This window comes from Leucoraja erinacea, chromosome 15 (assembly GCF_028641065.1).
Source record: "Leucoraja erinacea ecotype New England chromosome 15, Leri_hhj_1, whole genome shotgun sequence".
Taxonomy (NCBI): Eukaryota; Metazoa; Chordata; class Chondrichthyes; order Rajiformes; family Rajidae; genus Leucoraja; species Leucoraja erinaceus.
In genome coordinates this window covers 38,190,129-38,211,966 of record NC_073391.1, presented here as the reverse complement: position 1 = coordinate 38,211,966, position 21,838 = coordinate 38,190,129, and the positions used below count along the sequence as shown (strand labels likewise).

Sequence of the window (21,838 nt, the reverse complement as noted above, 5' to 3'; positions counted from 1 at the left end):
CATGAGGGAAAGGCAAAGTAAGAAGTTCGAGAGAGAAAAAGGAGTGAAAATAAAGGAACATCCAGTGTTGACTTGGAATCCATATTTATCATCAATAAATCCACCATTGTAGTGAATCATTAGAGATTTACTGAAAGTCATATTTCTGTTTATTAAATAGAATGAAGAGACCACCGTAAAGGAAAAAGAAAACCCATTGGCCTGGAAACTTATTTCCTCATCCCAGATGTCTGACCTTGAACCATTAACAGTGGATTTGGCTCAGAAGTAAGTAATAGGTAGAGCAAGGACATCTTAAACACATTGAAATGTTTTGGGTTCAATAGTACCTGTACTCTCATTTTGCAAATGTTACTTAAAAAACAATTTATTTAGAAGGTTTGTGAGAGTTGTATTTATCCATCGTTCTCACTCAGCCCCCATTGCAAATCCCAGTTGTGAAGTGACTTAGTTGTGTCCCTTGGTTTGGCCTGTAAAAATGGAATTTGTAAAGCCAATACAGGAGAAGTCAAAATTGAAGTTTAGGGTAGTATTGGGTAGGTCACCACATGCTGGAGAGCAGAGATACCAAACATTTGCTTGGATGGCCATTTTCATTTTGGAGCAAAAGATCACGTTAAAATCGATGTAGCTCTTCTATGCGATACTGTGCTGGAGAACAGGGAACATTTGCTTGTATATCAATGTCACATGGTGAACAATATTAGTTTGATATCACTTGCACAAAAGTTAACATTTATACCAAGCCCACAGGAATACTGAAATAACTCATACTATAGGATCGAGACTTGCATTGGTGTTATTTTGAGCTGCTGGAGAGACTAAGGCATCCATTTTCCTCCACGTTAAGTCTTTAACCCTAATCATTCAGAGTTCAAATACTCTACACTACTGATCATCTCACCAACATTGTCTCTGATCCCTCTCTCTCTTTTGGATCTGAGGAAGGAGCAGCTCTATCAGCTACCCTATGTAAATGCAAATAAAATCAGAACTCCAGCTGATTTCCTCAAACAAGCTTTTATCGCAGGAAATACTTCCTCTGCAAAATAACATGCTGTAACATTCTTTTAAATGTAAATAGAGCCTGTTTCCGTGCTGTGCCACTAACAGTACTACACTACTGAATTACATGGTTAGTACTTGGAGAAGTCTTAGGACAGAAGAAAGCAATTTGGACATCTACAAAGATTATACTCTCAGAGAATCTTCAGAGAGAACACATCTTACTTAGACTTCTTTGACGAATAATGGACCAGAAGTGATTTGTCTTAGTGTCATAAAGAGATAAAGCATGGAAGCCAACCTTTCAGCCAGACTGAGTCCACACCAACCATCAAGCATTAATTTACTTAATCTTACACTAACCTGTTTATTTTCCCACATTCCCACCAACTCCCCTCAGTTTTTTTTGTCAATGATTAGTGATGTACAGCACTTTGTTGCAGCTATGTTTGTTTTTAAAGTGCTCTATAAATAAAATTATTATTATTATTATTATAGAGTCTGCGACACGCCAACACATTAGGGGTAACTACAGGGGCCAATTAACCTACCAATCCAGGGTAAAAACAAGGAACAGCGGATGCTGGTTTATACCAAAGATAAACACAAAGTGCTGGGGTAACTCAATGGGTCAGTCAGCATCTCTGGAGAAAAAAGGCGGGTAGCCTGAAGAAAGGTCCCAACCCAAAACATCAGCCATTCTTTTCTCCAAAGATGCTGCCTTACCCGCTGAGTTACTCCAGCACTTCATGTCTATCTAACCTACCAATCCATATGTCTTTGGAATGTGTGAGGAAACGGGATTACCCAGATCACAGGGAGAACATGTACTCCACATATGAAGCCTGGAACAAACCTGGATTGCTGGGCAGTGGAACTGTGCCACTGCCATTGGCTGTATATTTTTGACTTTAATTAATTAGTAACCATTTACTTTGACATTAAAAGATATATTACATTGAATAATTTAAGAAGTTTTATTTATTTAAATGTTTGAACTCTTTCCAAATGTTCGTGATAATCAGAGACATTATGATGGAGACAGTGAAACGGCCTCTGACAACATAATCCGCAATATCTGCAGAAAGACTCCCACCCAGGCTCTTTTGCACATTTCCTTCCCAACCAGCACTGCCTGATGGATGGCTTGGGGATTAAAGGCCAACTCTCCTTCCCTGGCTTCTCACGCCAATGCACTGTCCAACCACAACATTCCTACGAAAAAACACAATGAGAACTACACAAATACCACAGTCATTATGAAAAAGCCATTGGTCTTCTTAAATATGAAATGTCAGTGTATCTTTGTGGCCTCCAGTATATGCCAATTAAACATATTGTCTTGCTGCATGCTGCACAATGCCTGTAGCCAATGCTGGATAAAGAGCAACATGAGGCACAACTTAAAACTAATGGCACGATGGTGCAGTGGTAGAATTGCTGGCTTAGAACGTGTGATCACGGGTGCTGTCTGTATGGAGTGTTTATGTTCTCCCTGAGACTGCGTGGGTTTTCTCCAGTTTCCTCCCACATTCCAAAGACGTACAGGTTTGTAGGCTAATTTCCTTTGTAAAAGGGGTCGCTGGTCGGCACGGACCCGGTGGGTTGAAGGGTCTGTTTCTGCGCAGTGTCTCTAAAGCTAAAACTAAAACTAAAACTAAAAGGATCTGAAGTGAGGAGGGCAAAAAAGAACCACAGGCATTTTCAGATGACTATGCACACTTTGGTTCTCAGCAGAATAGAGGAGGGAGGTCTGGTCTGCATGGATTATGAAGAATTCCCTCATAGGGAATTTTCAAAAAGAACCTTCTAAGTTATAGTCCCAAGTGTTAGCCAAGTGTCTGTTGCCACATTCCAATCCCTCACATCAACATTGCTCAGCGAGCCATAAAATTCTTCTGTATCCTGCAATGCTCCTTTATATGCACTGAATGATTCCCTTGAAACTATAACTTGAATGATGCGATGCAAAATATCTGTATTTCCTGATGAGCGGCATCTAGTTTTAAAAACTCTGACCTTCCCAAAGATATACTCACTTCCGATCTGTGTCCGATTCAAAATTGAACTTTGTTGAAATCGTTGAACCTTCTCGAATGCTTCGCATCATTGATTTTGACAAGACAGCATTGTAGCCACAACAACTGGGAATAATGCACATAAAAACCTATTGATCAGATTGGCATTCATTGGCTGCAGAGATACATGAGCGACAAACATTTCAATCCAATGATATCCACAGTCATTCAGCAGGAAGGAATTCCTAGCAACTGCCCAGGTGATGTTCACATTTTTGTGTGAATTGAACATATCATGATATATAGTGGGACAGAAGTAATTAAATATCATCGGTAATGGTATTGGTTTATTAATGCCACGTGTGCTAAGATCAGTGAAAAACCTTTCAGCTGGCAACAATTCGATTTGATCATTTGATTGTAACACTTCCATGCGCAATCTGTATTTTTTCACTAAAGCTGCCTCAAACCTTCTTATTAATTTTAATCCTCCACATAAAGGAGGGCTCCTGGAAAACAGGGACTGTAGACCAGATGTTTCATCCCACTCATATTTTCCTTAGAATTGGCCATGATAAATATTATAAGAGCAGAACAAACAAGGGATCAAAATTGTGATAAATATAATAAATTCCATATTGGAGGTTGGATGCAATCATTGTCAAATAGCAGGCCAGTTATGACATGAGTCTAATTATTTTCCAGTCATTTGCTGCACTACACTGAAGCGACAATTTGTAAGGGGAATGCATAATTCAATGGATGGTGACAATGTAAACTCTCCTGTTGCATTTTGACCCAAAATGCATGACATTAACAATCTTTCTTGATGAGGTTGGATGGGGCCTGTCATGCTAATGTGACTAATATTTGTACGAGGAAGGATATTATTTACCCTGGATGAGAAATAGGTCCCATAACTTGAGAATAATTTAAAACTGAACTAATACACAAATGAAGGATTGTGACGTTTATCTGTAAAGTTTCACAGCAGAATATCTCTCCTGATTGGTGACATTGTAGGTGTGGTTTGGTATCCTAGTGGTATATCAGTGTCCCTGTGTTTCTGCAATCTCACTACTTGAAGGCGACTTCCTTTTCCTGTGAACCTGCACTGTTGTCATTTTATTGACCCAGAAAAAGGTCTTCAGATTCAGATTCAACTTTAATTGGCATTGTCAGTGTACAGTACAGAGATAACGAAATGCACTTAGCCTCTCCCTGGAAGAGCGACATAGAATATGATATCAATAAATAAATCTATTTACATGTATACAGACACATAGGCCAGCACATATAGGCCAGCATTTGCACATATAGGCCAGCATTTGGTCCCTTAATGTTGCTCTGGTCTTATTCATAAATGATAGGAGCAGAATTAGGCCATTTGGCACATCAAGTCTACTCCACCATTCAATCATGGTGGATCTATCTCTCTCTCCTAACCCCATTCTCCTGCCTTTTCCCCATAACCCCTGACACCGGAGGTATCAAATGGACGGCTGGCTATGGGGCATGGGTACATGGAGTAATGTGCTGTCTGATAGTCTGGTAGAAGCTCTAATTCATGCTCTTCTGAACCAGCACACGAGGCAACCCCTCAGAAGACTGGTAGGCATTGGTGCAATGTTCAGCTAGTATTCAGACTCGAACATTATTTCAATCTTTAGACCTGGAGCTTGCTGACACTCCAGAGTACGTTGTCTTGCCCCTGTTGACATCACTCATTTCCCTCAAGTCAGTTGTCAGTAAATAGTGTCATTCGGCCCATCTTCCCACACTGGCCAACATGTCCCAGCTACACTAGTCCCACCTGCCCGCGTTTGGTCCATATCCCTCCAAAAAAACGGTTTTATCCATGTTCCTGTCAAACTGTTTCTTAAATGCTGGGATAGCCCCTGCCTCAACTACCTCCTCTGGTAATGTTTCCATACATCCACCACCCTGTGAAAAATTCACCCCTTTGATTCCTATTACATTTTTTCCTCGTCACCTTATGCCTATATCCTCCGATCCTCAATTCACCTACTCTGGCCCAGAGATTCTGTGCATCTATCCGATCTATTCCTGTCATGATTTTATACATCTCAATAAGATCACCCTTCATCCTCCTGCATTCCAAGGAATAGACCCAGCCTACTTAACCTCACCCTATAGCTCAGACCCTCTAGCCCTAGCAACATCCTTGTAAATCTTCTCTGTATCCTTTCCAGCATCACGAGCAGTACTTTGTTTACAATGAATAAGAATGCAAGTGGGGGTAAGTGTATGGCTGATTGGTATATGTAGATGCAGAAGAGAAATTAATTCCCAAGTACCATCCTTCTGATTCAGTAGGAGAGCAACTTGCTTATGCCTGGCATCTTTGAACTACCTAGCAACATGCAGCTTCATCCTTTTCAAGGAATACAGAAAGCTGCACATCCTTGGCATCCCCAAGCTCCTATAGAACCATGCGCTCATGGGTTACATACCTTTGTTCTTTGAGATCAGTATCTTCTCAAGTGGGATTCTCAGAACAACAGTCTGTTTATGAAAAATATCTCTGTGCTCAGTGAGGACTGTGTTCTTCCTCAGTCACATTCTGTTTTCATGTGGCAGGCCTCTAACTAGATCAGGATAGATTGCATCGAAGCAGAAGGGTTGTGCAGTTTATGTCGACATCTCTGCAGCAGCTATCACTTAACAGCAGCTGGCGTAGTGTCACAGAAATGCTGCCCAGTCCCAGCAAAAAAGAAGCACATGAGCTCCAGAAGGAGATCATGGTTTCCTGATACCGCACAACATCCTTGCAAGAACATGGAAATGGATTTATCCAGGCCCCTTGCCACTTTCTGCATTTGGCTGGGCAGCCCAAACAACTCGTTAACCATCTATTTGTGCATCCACATTAGTACATCATGAAAACATGCCAATCATGGACCTCGTCTGCGTCTCGGTGCATCTCTTGTGACAAACTGCCTCTAAATTATTCTGCCCAGTTCTCAACGATATCAGATATAGTGACACATTATAGTCATTATGAGTATCATTTTCTTTCTCCTTCCTTTCCAGACTTTGCTGTGTGCTTTGAGTAATGCTCCAGCAGGAGAAAGCTGGGTCTGTGCTGGTAACTTGTCAATACAAATCAGAAGGAACTACAGATGCTGGTTTAAACCGAAGATAGACTCAAATAGCTGGAGTAACTCAGTGGGACAGGCAGCAACTTTGGAGAGAAGGAATGGGTGATATTTTGAGTCAAAACTCTTCTTCAGACTGATAAGGGGTAGGAGAAACAAGAGATATAGACGATGAAGTAGAGAGATAAAGAACAATGAATGAAAGGTATGCAAAAATGGAATGATGATAAAAGAAACACCTTTGCATCCAAACATCTTTATGGTGATGCATCAATGCAGACGTTAATCATATTAAAGGGGATTAGTAATCACAAAGAAGCATTATTAATTATCATACCTGGAAGATTCCATATTCTCAATTGAGATTTGTATCTCTCTGATTCCTCTGCATAAGAGAACAAGGATGGTCCCCTCAAGTCTGGCGAGGCATTGCAGTCCAGAGGATGATTCTCCTGTGCATGTGGTCTTCCTCATATCCCTCACTGTCACCCTAAATGGAGGAAATGAAGACCATTGAGTAATCCATTCCATATAAGACACAAAGTTCTGGAATAACTCAGCAGGTCGTGCAGTATCTCTGCAAAACATGGATAGGCAACATTTTGAACCGGGACCCCTCCTCAGACTGATTATAGTAGAGGGAGAAAGCTGGAAGAGAGGTGGGGATGGGACAACTTCTGGCAAGTGATAGTTGGTACAGGTGAGGGAGGGTTAATTGGTAGATGAGTGGACAAAGGCTAGATATGGGAAGAAAATGAAAGACTGAGAGATAAGAAGATAAGAAGTGAAGGGGTGCAGAATGTGAAGCCAGAGGAAGGGATATGCGTGGAAGATGAGGGGGGGGGGGGGGGGGGGGGGGGGAAAGGGTTAATGTTGGTTAGTTAGCTAAATTTGGGAATTCAATCTTCATACCATTAGGTTGTAAGCAACCCAAGCAGAATATGAGGTGCTGCTCTTCCAGTTTGCACGTGGCTTCATTCTGGCAATGGAGGAGGCCCAGGACAGAAAGGTCGGGGGGGGGGGAGTTGGCAATGGGAATTAATATGGTTAGCAATCGGGGGATCCAGCAGGTCTCACCAATATAAAATAAGTCACGTTGGGACCACTGAATGCAATAGATGACGTTAGAGGAGGTGTATGTGAACTTCTACCTCACCTGTAATAGCTGCTGGGGTCCGTGCAAGGTTGGGGCAGGAGGTACAGGGACAGGGGTTAGATATCCTGCCATTGCAGGGGAAAGTAGCTGGGGAGGGCATAATTTGGGTGGAAAAGGATGAATGAACCAAGGAGTTGTGGTTGGAGCGGTCTCTGCGGACTAGCCAACTAGAGCCAAGCTTTTTTAATGGTAGGCATGGTGGGTGCTGTCCAAATATATTGAAATAATAGAAATGAAATATCAGTGTGTGTGCAAGGGAGAGGGAATTAATGGATAGGAGTGCTATTTAGTTACCATGAGACCTTGAGAAGTCGTTGATATGATTATTTCTCTTTTATTCTCTTTCTCTGATTTAACATATAATCAAAGTGTGAGAGGGTTTTGATCGGCAGCTAAATATTGTCTGCTATATTAAATGGTCATGTTTCTCTGATTCTCTGGGTTAAATTACTAATGTAGAAGAACCCAAATGCACTCCACTGGACAGGTTCTATATTGTTCTCAAGTGACAATTGTTAATCAGTGACATCAATAAAGTAGTACAAAACTGATGGCGAATCTCTCAACACTGAAGTAACTTAAATGTGTAAAATGGAATTAAAACCAGATGGCAAAAGTAGTTCACATGGGCTATGTTGAGATAATGATACATTTGAAAAATCACGAGTCGCTGAGGATTTACTTGGGATGGTTGTTTCTGTTCTCCAAAGTCAATAATCTTTCAGAAGTGATAGGCAAAAGTTCCAACTAATGAAACTCAGTGATTTCTGAGCTTTCTAACCCATACTAGTAGGAATGAGCATGGACACATATGCAACACGAGCGAATTGACACGATCCAACAAAATGGCGTTTTGTTTGAGATGATTCAAGCACTGGCAACTCCTCTTAATACCGTAGTAGATACCACAACGCCACATATGTGCTATGCATGATCAAATGTCAGAGGATACAAATAACAGTTACATTGTGGATTTCAGTATTTAATGAGGCTATGTTTACAATGTTTCTGTGGGACAGACTCGGCTGCTTTCGGCTACATAAGCACACTTTATGTCAAAATGTATAGGATTGCTATTGATGTAGAAATGGCACTGAAGAGTACAAGGCAATCTTGGCCAGTGCAGGACTCCAGGATGCAGAGGGAAGCAGAAATAGCTGTGTCATTCATCATTATCTTAATTGAATCATGGTCTTGTGAGTGCAGAGGTCAGTTCTGGCAGGAAACTATCATGTCACATTGTCTTGAAATATGGAAAGCTTGGCCACAGTTATCAAAGGAAGCAGTTAGAGAACGCTGCTGCATCTATTATAGTGACTCCTGAAAACTAGGAAGTGGACATGACAAAAATCACGTTCACATAATTAGTAGTGGCCACATGAAAGAATTAAGATTTTAAATTACCATTATAGTGAATTATTTTGAATTATAAACGATCATTGACATAGCGTTAGGGCATACAGCTCATGATAATAAATTCAGCAAGATTCCAAGTTAGTAGGAAGTTAGTTAGTTAATGTGCATGCTTTTACGAACTATATATAGTGACTAACTAACACTGCTGGGTAAAGATTGGTTACATGTACAATTTGCATTTTGTTAAATGACACACTCAACAACTTTAGTACAAATGCCCATATCCATTTCCACCAAGATGCCAACTAATCCAGACCACCTCCCTATTCCCTGATGCCATAGGTGTGGAAAGCTTGTGGGATCTTGAACAGTACCAGCTGGTTAAGGTTCAGTGTGTGAATGGGAATCACTTAACGTGGGCCTGAAGTCAAACAAAATGATACATTTATTCCAGGGATATTTTGAAAATATCAATGACTGGCTATTCCACTTGCCCATGTCACAGAATCTGGACACAGACCTGGCAGGACCAACATGTTTACCAAGCTCTACTTGCCCCACTCAGTTAAATGTAGACCTAGTGAATCAGTGTTGCCAATGAACATTCAGAAGGGACTAACTAGTTGAATGTACAGAGTTGCCACTGGGGTGAAATCAGCGCCAAAGATATTTCGAGGAGTAGCCCCTCTGCATAGGTTATTGCAAAAAGATGAGCCATTGTAGAAGGTTACACCTAAAATTGCTGGTGATTCCCAGCAGCTTTCAGGACAATATTATAAGTAGGAGGCCTTGAAAGTATTGGAACATGGGTTAAAAAGACTACCTTGTCACAATAGGAGAAGTAAATAGGACTGAATGCAATGTAAAATCATATGCTTGGGCCTCAACGTATATATGAATACTAGAAGTTGGTCACTGTATTGAATGCAAATGAGGCAACGAATGTTAGAGCCCTCAGATTTATCTATGGATTATTCAATACAGTGCTTATTTTCTATTGGATCTTTCCACTACTCCGATCCCTCTGCATAGTTTATTGCAAAAACTTGAGCCTTGGCACAAGGATGAAGAACAGCAGACAGTATGGAGGAGGTGCAAGACCAATTACAGTAATAGCTATTGTTCATTATGATCTCAAACGTAGGTTCTCTTGTGATGCTTCCAACTTAATGGTTGACATTGGTATCTCTCAGATCATGAACTCGGATTAATGGCATTTGCTTTGTGCTTATTCACATCCATTGACAAATGCACAGTTTGAAGAGGAGATCCAAGCCATCAGTTATGGTGTCATACTGCTGAATAAATTCTTTCTTGGATGAATTTTCAGCTTGGTTTCTAACCTAAAAGTTACTAATGGCTACCATCAATCCTTTAGCAACAGCTCCCATGGGAACATCAGCCAAGGATTTTCAGACTGTTTGTGTCTGCACTGAATATCAGGCTAACTCACCAAAGTTCTACTAACTGTGATGCAGCGCCCCACTGTGTGCCTTGTAGGACACACTACAGGATTTGGAGCAGACGACCCATTTGCATGAGCTTAGGATTGGCAAGGGTCTAGAACCATTTGCAATAGTTGTGCGATCTGTTCACATTAATTGTATGCACAATCCTCTGATATTGTGGAGATCTGAATGTTCTGAAGGAATTCGGAATGTCAAGATTTCTTCTCCCTCAACAAAGTCTCAGGCCATGTACCATCGACTGCTTTCTTATACTGCGGCAGGAGTAATTGGCAGCCAAATTTTCCATGGATATCTGTTTGTACCATCACAGGAAAGGAGCAGCCAACCAGAACCTATCTGGAAGCTATTAGGGAACTACTGCAACATTGAACAGTGAAGTCAACATAGAAGGCAATCACTATGGAATAGCTTTCGGATTTTCAAACATGCTATACTTTCATCATATCAATTTTTTATTTTGTTATGGTTATCCCAAATGCAAAACCGTTGACCTCCTCTTGGGAAATGAGACTGGGAAAGTAAATAAAATTCTAGTGGGGGAGCATTTTGAGATTAATGGACATAATTCTATTAGTTACATAATAATTAGGAAAAGAGATCGGGCACGTCCACAAGTTAAAGTCCTAAATTTCCATTCAGAATGCTCTGCAATTTTTGGGGTAGAGCTGCTGGCAGACCAAGCTCTAATGCGTCCAAATAGAATATTTTCTAGGATGCATTTATAGAAGTTAATAAGGGGCATTGGAGACATGCTGAACCTCATTGCTCTTCTGAGGAACCAAGGTTGGGAAAGATTCTGCATAAATGCCTTATTCTTAATTTGTTTAATTCCAGTGATTATTAATGTAAACATTCTTCACCCAACTCAAAATTATAAAACAATTTCTCAGTTGGACAATTTAACTACCACTATATTCTGATAATATTTGCTTTGAGCACTTCATTTGATGTTATTGCATTCTAGAGCATTGTGTTTTAAAGATATACCTGCATGTCACCATGAAATTGTTACCAGGGAATGTAATTTTCCTATTTCTTTCTGTTCGTTAAAGAGCATTAGCAGAAATTTTGCAACTCAAACAGTACGAACATTCCATGAAGGAAGGCATCCTCTTGGATTATTATGTCTCTGGATTTTTGTGGGCCAAAGAGCAAACTTTTACAATACTTCAAATATCTGCCTTCATGACTCTATTAAATGTCATTTTGGAGAACATCAACGGTAAGTATAATTCTTAGTGCAGCTCATATATGAATGCATGATTAATCGCAAGAGAATTAAGTAATTCAGGAGAAAGTTGGTATCATAACATTGGAAAATGTACATTGGTTGATAGACGCTATGTACATCTGTAAATCAACAAACATCATTGGAACTTTGGTTTTTCTTTTCACCAGCATGCTATTTTGATTATTTATTAATATGTAGCATGGCTTATTGCCAGAATCTTCATAGAAATAATTTCTGGAAGTAATTTTCCTTCAAGTTGAATTTAGTTTCTTAAATTTTAAAACAAATAGATTTTCACAAAAATGATGCCTATATTGATAGTGCTTTTGCACTGCAAAAATGTGGTTCACATTTTAATGCATACTGTTTCAGCATCAAGTATAAGTAAAATGATTAATCTATTCATGGTCATTTAGATAATGTTTCTATCTTGATATATTTACAGTCAGATCAGGAATTAATATAGAATTATAGATCAAAATATTAATTTAAGGCCACCGCATTGAGGATGGTAAATTTCAGCATGAGCTAGGTTATGCAGAATATTTGTCCATATGTGGGTAATTGTATGACTTCATATCTGGGAATATTGCAGTTTTGAATTACTAAATGTGCTCACGGACTGTCATGCTGGTTGTACCGAGGGACTAAGAACTAGACATATAATCACTATGAAATGAGGGAAATCTCAATGTTGTGAGTACACACTGTTTGATCAGGGGGCTGAGGAGAGGGGCATGGAGGTATTTGGATCCTAGCTTGTGGAAAAACTGGGATACAGGAAATTTACAATAAAAAAGAATGGGTACTTGGGCAGTTGTGAACATGCCTTGTAGAGTAGTGAGGGGGGTGGGGGGTATATTGGTAGGTTGGTTCAAGAAACAGGATGGGATTGGATTCCCATCCTGCTCCCTCTCCTAATAAAATGTTCATTGTTGACCTGATCCAAACACAAGTATGTTCTGTACATAAAAACAAAGAACAGTACAGTACAGCAGAGAAACAATCCTTTCTGCCAACGATGCCCATGCCAAATATGATGCCAAGTTAAACTAATCTCCCTTATCTGCATGTGATCCATATCTCTCCATGCCTTGCATATCCATGTGCTATTTAAAAGACTCTTGAATGCCACAATCATATCTGCTTCCACCACCACCTCTGACAGCTCATTCAGGCACCCACTTCTCTCTGTAAAATCTTGCCCCACGCATCTCCGTTAAACTTTGCCCCCTTACCTTAAAGTTATGCCATCTAGTCTTTTTCATTTGTATCCTGAGAAAAAGGTTTTGACTGCCTACCCTAACTATATCTCATTCTGCACCTTTTCCAAAGCCTCCACATCCTTCCTCTTATGCAGTGAACAGAACTGCACATGATACTCCGAACCAAAGTCCTAAAAACTACATTATTACTTTCTCACTCTTATGTTAAATGCCCCAATCAATGAAGGCGGGCATACCATAATGCTTCTTTACTAATCCAGCTATATGTTTTGGTACTTTCAAGGACTGATTGCTTGGACCCTAAGATCCCTCTGTACATAATGCTATTAAGGATCTTGCCATTAACTGTATACTTACCCGTTGTATTCATCCTCCCAAGTGCAACACCTCATACTTGCTTAAATTAAACTCCATCTGCCATTTTTTCCATACATTTCAGTAGTTGATCTATATCCCTCTGTATACTTTGACAACCTTCCTCAATCCACCACGATTGGTGTTTGTAAACTTATTAACCAACCCATCTACATTTACTTTCAAATTGTTTTTATATATCACAATCAACAGTCAACCCAGCACAAATCCCTGCAGAACGTCACTTTTAGTCCTTCAGCCAGAATAACATCCACACAACCCTTGGTCTTCTATGAGTAAGTCGAATGGCCAAATCACCATGGATCCCTGCATCTTCTCGATCAGCCTATTTTGAGATACTTTCTCAAATGCCTTATTAATAATGTCTTATTAAAATCCATGTAGACAACATCCACTACCCTACGTTCATCGATCACCTTCGTCACCTCTTCAAAAAACTTTGTCAAGTTCATAAGACACCACCTTTCATGGACAAGGTTATGCTGACTATCCTTATATTTTCCCATCCTCTTCCATCCTATCCCGAAGAATTCTATCGCAAAGCATCCCCTCCAATTGTTTCCTTACCATCGACATAAAACTCACTGCCTTATAATTTCTGGGATTATCTCTTACTTGCCTCTTTAAACAAAGGAACAACATTGGCTACTCTCCAGACTTCCAGGACCTCACCTGTGGCTAGAGAATAAACAAAGATCTCCGTCGGGCATCCTGCAATCTCTTCTCTTGCCTCTCTCAATGACCTGGGATAGATCCCATCAGGGGATTTATCTACTTTAATTATTTTCAAAATAGTAACTGAGAACAGGAAATTGCAAGCTTTCTTCCAGAAAGTCATTGGACTCACTTGCATTGCATTTGTCGATTCTATACTTAATACAAACAAAGAGCCAAACAAGAGAACATTTCACCTGCAACTCATCTAATCACTGGATTGGTGAGAAATGATGCAATTTTTTTGTGTGAGTTTCATCTCCAACGTCAAAGAACCTCCTAAAAGAAGAAAATATAATGATTTGTGAGAAAGTTTAAAGTTTTATCAATCTTACCAATTGACAGTTAAATTAACAAGATTTTGATACTACATATATATGTACAAGAGGCAACATCTTTAATTTAACGGAAGATAAAACAGACATTCAAATTGATTTTGTCGCTCTCTATCTAATACTTCATCAAACTATAGGAAATGGAATCTCTTCTAAGGAATTCACTCAGTTGGTGTTGTGTTTTATTGCAGACAAACACTTGCCATTGCTGGATAATTTAAAAGAGCTCTCAAAACTCATGACTGAAGTCAGTCAGTCAAGTTCAGATATAACTCGTGGCGTGGAATTCTTCACCGTCGACCAGTCAAAGGCCATTATTAATTACATGAAGATCAGGTACTAGTGATCTTTCTTCTTCAATGTTAGTAACGCCCAAGTTGTAATTGTTCAGCCACAGTGAGGGGCTTTTCCTCAAGATCAAAGTCATTTAGTCTTTCATATTCGGGGGCATTCTGTATTTTCCGTAGAATAAATTGAAATAAAACTGAAAAAGATGGACTTCTTCTTGCTCTCCTTAGCTTCCGAAATCTTCTTGTAAACCAACTAAACCTGAAATACCTTGGCATGTCTTAAAGCAAATGTAGCCTAGTGGTTTTGCAGTTACCATGGGCATTTATGATGTCATCACAATAGAAGTCATCACATAACGTAACCTAGGTGAATATTAAAACCAATCTGCTTCTGCACAATGGAGATTATAGAAGATATACAACTTAATTTCCTATTTTAATGTCATTAAGTTATAGCTTATTGCCTCCTCTTCCTCTGTCTTTCAGTGTCAATTTCAGCCATGATCATATTGAATGGCGGTGCAGGCTCAAAGGGCCGAATGGCCTACTCCTGCACCTAATTTCTATGTTTCTATGTTTCTAATTACCGGTACTCTTTTTGCACTTTTGTATCATTCCTCCTTCATTATCTTTTTCTTGCTGTCGTGATTTATCTTTGCCAACAAATAGTGATATATACAGTTGAAATATATCCTACATGAATAAAAGTAATAAAATGATACTTGTGAAGGTAGAATAGGTGTAGCAAGTAAGTTTTGCTATATCGCTGTACCTGACACTGCTCTGTGCAAGTAGTATGTGTGATGTTTCAATTTGTCTCCCCAGTTTAACCTGACCTTTACAGTTGGCTGCCCATCAAAGAAACCATCCAGTTCCTATTCCCATTGTAAATTGCAAGTAAACCCCAGTGGATTTCAGCCTTGTCGTGAACGTTGCTGGCTAAAATTGAGGCAAGTTTACAGCTGGGGAAAAATTGTTGGCCACTCACATAGTAACATGCTGTCATAGTGCCCTTTTGTCCCATTCCATGCTTACTCTCTCTCTGAGTTGGGGAGAATGCAGGTATCTTCATGGGCAACAGCTCATAAGTCTGGCTGTGGGCCAGATGACAACTGCAGCATTTGGGATAGAGAGCTTGCTGCTTGGTGACCTGGCCGAACGTATGGTCTGAGAACGTAATAGTGGCATGAGAAATACTGATATGTAGAGAATCGTCCCTTACATGACGGTAGTCTGCCTTTTGATGAAAACAGCATGCTTCCAATCGTAGCTCCCAGCTCCAATCGTAGCTCCCAGCACGAGCAGAAGTGTAAACTGTTCTCAGTAGCAGCTCTGTTCCAAGTTGGCATCTCTTGTAGAAAGCAGTGAAAACATTCTTGAAGGTTTAGAACATTTAAAATGCACTTCAAATCCATGTAAATCGCCACTGTTTCCATGTTGTATCATTCTATGTCATAGTTCATACAAAAAGTTTTTAATAAGTATTACGCAAGACCAATGAGAGGATACGCCACTGGATTTACAAATAGGGCTAATCGTAACATGTAGAAGAGCTAGTAGTGGGAAAGCATCTAAAATCAGCTAGATTTAGCATAATTATTGGAACAGACAAAGATACATCTGTAGTAACATCTATAAATCAGGTTAAGATCAATTTTACATGGGTAAGAAACACTTTAGCAAAAGTGCATAAGGCGCACAGAGTCATACAGAAAATAGACAGTGTCCATGCAAACCATTTGCACCTATCTACATCAATCCCAATTTCTCCCTCTTGTACCTCCATTAACTCACCCAACCCCATTCTCCTTGTCATCCACCTACACCAGGGGAAATTTACAATGCCTAATTTGCCTGTCAACAAGCACTTCTTTGGTATGTGGGCTGATACTGGTGCTCCCAGGGCAACCCAATGGGATCACGGAGTATGTGGAAACTCCACACACGTAACACTCAAGCTCAGAATCGAACCCGCAATTCTGGGTCTGTGCACAGCAATACTAACTGCTGTTACACTGTGTTTTGTCTTAAGGTACAGTAAGTCAGTGTCAGAGTGGATGAGGCTCGGACCACGTATTAAGAACAAAATGGCAGCTCCCAAATCAATTACCTGTATATCAGGAACCACATAAGGTTAAATTAAGCAAAAAGAGAAACCTGTCAAATTAGGAGCGTTGAACAATGCAATAAGTGCAGAAGAGCAAATGGTGACATTTTAAAAATAAATTAGGGCAAAAATGAATGATAAATGATTGTCAAGTGAATCAAGGAATACTATATAATGCTTTATAAATATTTAAGAGGAAAATAAGGCAAATTAGCGATTCTTTGAATCAAAATGATAATATGTATGTGAAAGCAATAGAAATATCTATTGTTGTTAATGAATCTTCAAGGAAGTGGTGAAAATAGGAGATTGGCATGAAACCAGAGAGAGTTTTGGAGATGATGGCCTGCTGGTTGTGATCAAGGGGTAGGCATGAGGAGGTGTCCGAGAGCTGGTGCCCAGCCTCAGCATGGTAAAAGCAAGCTCACCAGACTACAACGGCACCTCCCTTATCGGCAGGTTTAATGACAATGTCTGGATTGTTGTGAAGTGTGTGGAGGGTTGTACATTCAGAGGGGGTGAGACTGGAGTGTCTGGGGGGAGTAGAGAAGTCGTGACAGTAGTTGGAAATAAAACGGTCCAGAGAGGGTAGAAAGCTGGCAAAAGGACGAGCAATGTTGAAGACGGGAGGAGGAGGAGAGATCATCACGGAGAGATTAGGACTCCTTTCCGTAGAAAATTGCCTGGAGGCAGAGGTGACGGACGAAGAGCAATACATTATGATGAGCCTGGACCTCAATGAGGGGATGGCTTAGGGGTACAATGGTAAGGCCTCTGTTAAGGACTGACCGTTCTGTATCGGATAGAGGGAGGTCAGGGGGGATGGTAAGCACACCACAGGGATGAGCGTTGGGGGGGCAGTTGGGGAGAGGGAGGTTGGGCGATGTACCGTCGAGAGAGGAGGGGGATGTGAGGGGTTCAAATGAGATAGCTGTAGGAATCTGTGAAATTCTACAGGCCCTCTCAACCTGCATCCTGTTGGGATTCCCTGCCATTCTCCCAGTGTCTCATCAATTTCCTGTACCTCTGCTTTCACTCTTTTCCCTCCCATTCAGAGTAAGAATAACCCCTGGTTATCACCTTCCACCGGTCAAATCTGCTTTTATATTCTATTCCCCTTTCAATTAAGATAATTTCCATTTGCCTTTCTAATTACTTGTACCTGCTCCTAACTTTTTGTGTTTCATGTATGAGCATACCCTGATTCCTGTTAACAGCAGCATTTAAACAATATTCTGCTTTCCTTCTAATCAAGGTGGATAACCCCGCATTTCCCTGGTTGATTTCTTTCGCTCAATCTCTGCATATTCATCTATTCCTTTGCTGTGTCTATGGCTAGAAATTAATTCACAGTTTGGAGAAGATAGTTCCAAGCCTTTGAAAATTGACAACACAGAGTAGAGTAATGTTTCCCATATTTTTGGGCATATGACATTACTTTCATTTTGATACCATCCTTAAGATCTTTAGTTAGCCCGGAACCTTTCCTTAAGTGTGGTGGGGCAAGATAGTCAGAAGAAAGCTGGGTAATTTATGTACCAATGGGGCACAAGGAACTGCAGATGCTCAAATTTTGAGTAAAACACCATATGCTGGAGTAACTCGGTGTCTGTGGAGGAAATGGACAGGCAATGTTTTAGGTCGGGACCCTTCTTCAGACTGGAGAAGCTTCAGACAGCAGTCTGACGAAGGGTTCCGACCCAAAACATTGCCTGTCCATTCCCTCTGCAGATGCTGCCTGACCTGCTGAGTTATTCAACAACGCTTTGTAATGTACTCTAATTTACATACCATGACTGACACAAGGTGTACTAAAGCTGGGTGGATTTTTGGTCACCATATTTTTCATTTGAATGAGAACTTTTGTAAATCCTCAGGGAAACAGAGAGGAATCGACCAGTATTTATCAGGTTATTCCCAGGTTTTCTTTTTACATTAGATTACATGATTGAATGTCAAGGAGATGATTGATGTCATGTTGTTCAGTTGCACTATAAAGTAAGGAACAGGCTCGATGGGCAAACCTATCTTTGCTTGTTATTTTAATTCTCTTCCCATGTTCCCTTTATCTTATTCCCTGACAGAAATACACAGTGTCATTGACCAACCCAAGATAACTAATCTTGCACTCCAAGCTCAATCATATATTGTTTATTCAGCCTTTAGACAGGATGCTAAGGCTGAGCACACAAGAAGACCAAAGGGGTTGTAATCATTTGTGGGAAAACATTCCATGGAGAGGATTTTTTAAAAATGGTTTCACCATAAGATAAGTTTCATGAAAACTGTGTGGGCACTATCATTAACTATTTCGCCCGAGAACGACACAGTGGAAAATAGATAAAAACATGGAGAAGTAAAAGTTTTAGGTATATGGGTGGCTTTTGATAACTTTTGTGCTGAAGATGTCTGTTGCATGGAGAATTTCTGTACTTTATAAGACCAGAAGCTGAGAAGAATATTTTATATTTATGCAGTGAATTCTGCGCTTCTAGAATAATACGTAAAAGAATGGTGGAAGAAATTGCAATAATTACTTTTGATAGGCAATTGAATAGCTCACTTGAAAAGAAATATCAGTTTTGGCTATGGTGATACAGCAATAGTGTGAGACTATTTGGGCAACATTTGTAAAAATTGTCTGGACTTTATGATTGCCTCTGATCTTGTAATGTATAATTCAACATAGGGATTTTGTTGTCAACTTTCAACCTTTTCTTTTCAACTTCCCTTTTGTGTTTTCTGTCATAGCTCCATTTTTCTTCAAGTCTTTGGTTGGGTACAGTTTCACAACTCATGAAGGCCAGGTATGTCAGGCCGGGCTGTTCAAGAGAGAGTTAGATAAAGCACCTAGGGCAAACGGAGTCAAGGGATGTGGGGAGAAAGCAGGAACGGGGTGCTGATTTTGGATGAACAGCCATGATCACATTGAATGGCAGTGCTGGCTCGAAGGACCGAATGGCCCACTCCTACACCTATTGTCTATGTTTCTATGTTACTCATCTTTTTTGTGACTATAAAGGTTCATTTTGTCGAGGCAAACGTGTCTTTCGTAATTTTAGTTAACTAATTCAAAGAACAGGACTATTGAGATACAATCTGATAATTTTAATCCATGTTGTCACTTTTGAGTAAGATTTTTGCAGCTGTTAAAATGCTTTCCCATGGTAGCTTGTTTATATACAAGATACATTTAATTGTCATTTATTTTTGGCAATATTTTTAGCTGTCTTACAATTTTATTTCTGTAAATCACTCTTTGTTCCAAGTTCTTGACTGAAGTATAGAAAACAGAAGTCCTCATTATTATAAATTGACATGAAAGAAACATTCTATATAGAAATTTATTTAAGAAGGCACATTGAAGAATGTTTCTTCATGTACCACGTTATCAGTTTACATTAGATATGAAGATTTCAGAGGTTTAAAAAGAGACCAACGCAGGAATTTGTAACACAGTAAATAAACAAATGTTAGTTTATTTCTTGCCGAGCATTTCCTTTTGATTTTGGCAAATTACTTTTAAATAAAAGAAATCCCTGTAATTTAAACAATCTTGAAGCAATTGGCTTCATGTCAGCTTTTGTTGTTAAGATGTGAGGATATTATGGGGAAGAGAGAAACAGTTATTTTCAGGAATGAGACAGTGATAGAGATAAGTGGTTTATTCGTAAGGGGAAGGTCAGAAACGGAAGAAACTACTAAAGCTAAAGTTTCTAATAAATATAAAGGTTACGAGTCATAGGGCTATACAGCACGGAAACAGGCCCTCCAGCCCAACTCGTCCATGCCGACCAAGATGCCCCATCTAAGCTCATCCCACTTGCCTGCATTCCTCTGTTCCATTAAAACTTTCCTTTCCATGTACTTGTCCAAGTGAATTTTAAGTGCTGTTATAGAACCTGCCTCAACGACCTCCTCTGGTAGCTCATTACTTATACCCACTGTCCTCTGAGTGAAAAAAGTTGCTCCTCAGGTCAGTATTAAATCTTGCCCCTTTCAACTTAAACATATGTCCTCTTGTTTTTGATTCCCCTACCCTGGGTAAAAGAAGTATAAAAGAAGAAGAATATTATTCATCAACAAGAGGATCCAGGAATGAAAAAATGAATGGCGATTTTCTAATATTTTGTGACATGCATTAGTGGTCCAGTATACAAAGAATATAAGCAAGAAAACCTTGCAAGGCAAGAGTGTTAAAATGACAGAAATATTTCAGTCATAGGTTTTGCTTTCACAGAAATATTTTCTTAAATTTTTGCATTCTGTGCATGGATAAAATATGTTTGTATTTGCCAGGACAAGGGGTCACGGCTTAAGGATAAGGGGGAAATCTTTTAAAACCGAGATGAGAAGAACTTTTTTCACACATAGAGTAGTGAATCTCTGGAACTCTCTGCCACAGAGGGTAGTTGAGGCCAGTTCATTGGCAATATTTAAGAGGGAGTTAGATGTGGCCCTTGTGGCTAAGGGGATTGGGGGTACGTGCAGGTCTGTCACAATTTATGATCATTCCACTCTCTTGAATTTGGTGCTGGCTTTGGCCTTCTGTGTTCTCTGACAGTTTCTATCACTTGTTTTCATAAATTTACCATTTCTGTTTTAACATTCCACTCTCTATTTTTGACTGGCTTTCTTCATCTGATCCTTGTCATCATAATATTTTTAACTTTCATTTCCATTTTCATCATCCTTTCATCATAATATTTCTTGGTAAAGATTAAGGTAAATGCATTCCCTTTTATTGCAATTCCACTCAATTTATTTTTCTCCAAATTTTGCTCCTCAATTTCCCTCACTGTTTAAGGATGATAGATATTAACTAAATAATAGCTTTGTTTGTGCTTCCTGTTTATAAATAAACTAAATATATTCAGATCTTGAATCGTCTAGATTTCTGTAGAACTCTAATGCTGTCCCAGTTCAATGTGGAGTTCAACTCAGATTACGTTTCCTTCCCAGAGTCTTGTAAACAAAGGATCCAGGAATGTTTAACAATGACTCCTGGCTATTTATAAGCCACTTCTCTATTTATAACCATTGTAACATAATCCCTGGTGGCAATTTCCACTTGTAATTCATAATTCATTGTCACAAAAGACACGAGTACTGGAGGAGGGATGTCAGGAGGACTGGAGGGGTGTCCCACAAGGATCGATGCTGGGAGCTCAATTGTTTGTAATTTACATAAATGGTCTGGCTGAAAATGTAGGTGATCTGATTAGCAAATTGGCAGGCAATACTAAAATAGGCAGAGCTGTGGATAGAGAGGAAGCTTGTCAAAAGATACAGCGGGATACAGTTCAGTTGGAAATTTGGCAAATGACAGGTGGAGTTTAACGCAGACAAGTGTGAGGTATTGCATTTTGGAAGGCTAAACATGAGGGGAAAGTGTGTTGTAAATTCCAAAACTCAGAAGCATTGAACAAAAAAAAAA

The 21,838-nt window shown here is 39.7% G+C and overlaps 1 protein-coding gene across 2 annotated transcripts in view; it reads left to right on the top strand.

Annotated features, from left to right (window-relative positions):
* Positions 1-21,838, top strand: part of cabcoco1 (ciliary associated calcium binding coiled-coil 1) — a 59,365-nt gene that overhangs the window by 6,495 nt on the left and 31,032 nt on the right. For both annotated transcript variants that reach the window (XM_055647201.1, XM_055647200.1), the window contains exons 2-4: positions 161-267; positions 11,176-11,345; positions 14,196-14,340. In XM_055647201.1, coding sequence (XP_055503176.1) covers positions 161-267; positions 11,176-11,345; positions 14,196-14,340 — 422 coding nt within the window. The remainder of the gene's footprint in view (positions 1-160; positions 268-11,175; positions 11,346-14,195; positions 14,341-21,838) is intronic.